Source organism: Terrapene carolina, unplaced genomic scaffold (genome assembly GCF_002925995.2).
Source record: "Terrapene carolina triunguis isolate 2854851 unplaced genomic scaffold, T_m_triunguis-2.0 Scaffold18898, whole genome shotgun sequence".
NCBI lineage: Eukaryota > Metazoa > Chordata > Testudines > Emydidae > Terrapene > Terrapene triunguis.
In genome coordinates, this window is record NW_020683249.1 from 1 (window position 1) to 1501 (window position 1501).

General features: G+C 70.8%; 1 protein-coding gene across 1 annotated transcript; it reads left to right on the top strand.

The window, feature by feature from the left end:
- Positions 1 to 80: 80 nt before the first annotated feature.
- LOC112123987 (laminin subunit beta-1-like) lies at positions 81 to 1251 on the top strand (the record flags this gene model as incomplete). Its single annotated transcript, XM_024222539.1, has 2 exons — positions 81 to 239; positions 1130 to 1251. Coding segments are annotated over 2 exons (281 nt in total), but the record flags the coding sequence as incomplete, so codon positions are not given.
- Between the last annotated feature and the right edge of the window lie 250 nt (positions 1252 to 1501).

Sequence of the window (1501 nt, forward strand, 5' to 3'; positions counted from 1 at the left end):
GGGGGGCAGGGATTGGGCGAGGTGGGGGCAAGGGGCAGCGGTGGAGGGGCAAGTCACTGACCCAGGTTTCTGCCCCCCAGCCCGACGTGGAAGTGGTGTCCCGGGAGCACGCGGGTCACATGATCACATGGACGGGGCCTGGCTTCGCCCGCGTGCGGGACGGGGCTGGCCTGTCCTTCCACATCGACAACATCCCCTACCCCATGGAGTACGACATCCTGATCCGCTACGAGCCCGAGGTGTGCGGGGCATGGAGGGGGGCAGGGCACCAGGCTGCCCCGGGGCGGGATGCCAACAGGGGAGGGGATGGCCGGGCTCCTGCAGGGCATGTGGGGCTGACGGGGGAGGGGACATCTAGGCACCGGGCTCCCCTGGTGTGGGGCTGATGGGGGAGGGGTGGCTGGGTGCCAGGCCGTCAAAGGGCATGGAGCTGATGGTAGGATTGCCACCTTTCTAATTGCTGGTAACCAAACTCCCAGCCCCACCCCCTGCCCCGCCTCTCCCCCCAAGGCCCCCCCCCCTCCCCCCCCCCCTCCCCCCCCCCAAGGCCCCACCCCGTCACTTGCTGGATTGTGTCCATCTCCCTTTCCTGCCCCCCACCCCCGAGCTGGGCTCCCTCTGCTCCGGGACGGGGTGGAGCTGCCGCTGCCTGCGTAGGGGGCGGCCCTGGCCGAGCAGGGGCTGGTGCATGCGGGTTAATGGCCCGGCGCCTCCCCCGCCCACGGTGACTGGACTTTGGGTGTCCAGTCAGTACATCCGACCGAACACTGCCAGGTCCCCTTTTCAACCAGACTTTCCGGTCAAAAATTGGGCACCTGGCAGCCCCAGCTGATGGGGGAGGGGCTCCCCTGGTGTGTGGGGCCCAGCCCCGAGACCACCTGGCGCAGAGTCCACACTCAGCGCCCAGGGGCCCACGTCGGGAGCAGGCTGCCCCGAGGAACGCTCCGGGGGCCCGTGCATGCTCTGGTCATCTCCCAGCCCAGGGCTCCTACCCCTGCCCGCACCTGAGCCCCCGCCTGCCCCCCATGTCATCCTTCATCCTGCCCAGGAACACGGGCCCGCCCCCTGGCAGTGCCCCATGCCCTCGGGGACCCACCTGGGGGGCGCCCCCTAACCTCTCTCCCTGCAGTCCACAGAGGACTGGGAGGCCATCGTCAGCGTCAGTGCCCAGGCGTTGCCCACGAGCCCTCGCTGTGGGAACGTGCTGCCCTCGGAGCAGAGGTACAAGGAGAGCCTGCCGCACACCGCGAGGTGAGAGCCCACGGGGGCTCCTGGGCGGACCCAGGGCCCTGCTTTCTCCGCCGCCCGTCTGGGGACCCTCGGGCGGCGCCAGTGCCCTCGCTGCCAGGCTGCCGGGCCCATGTCCCACGTGCTGCTGCCCGGGCTAGGAGCCAGCCCTGCCAAGGGGGCACACGGCCCAGACCCCAGCCATGCCCTGCGCAGCCCAGCCCAGCCTGCGCCAGCTGGTCCCGCAGCCTGGCAAACTGGCTCACCCCCCCCC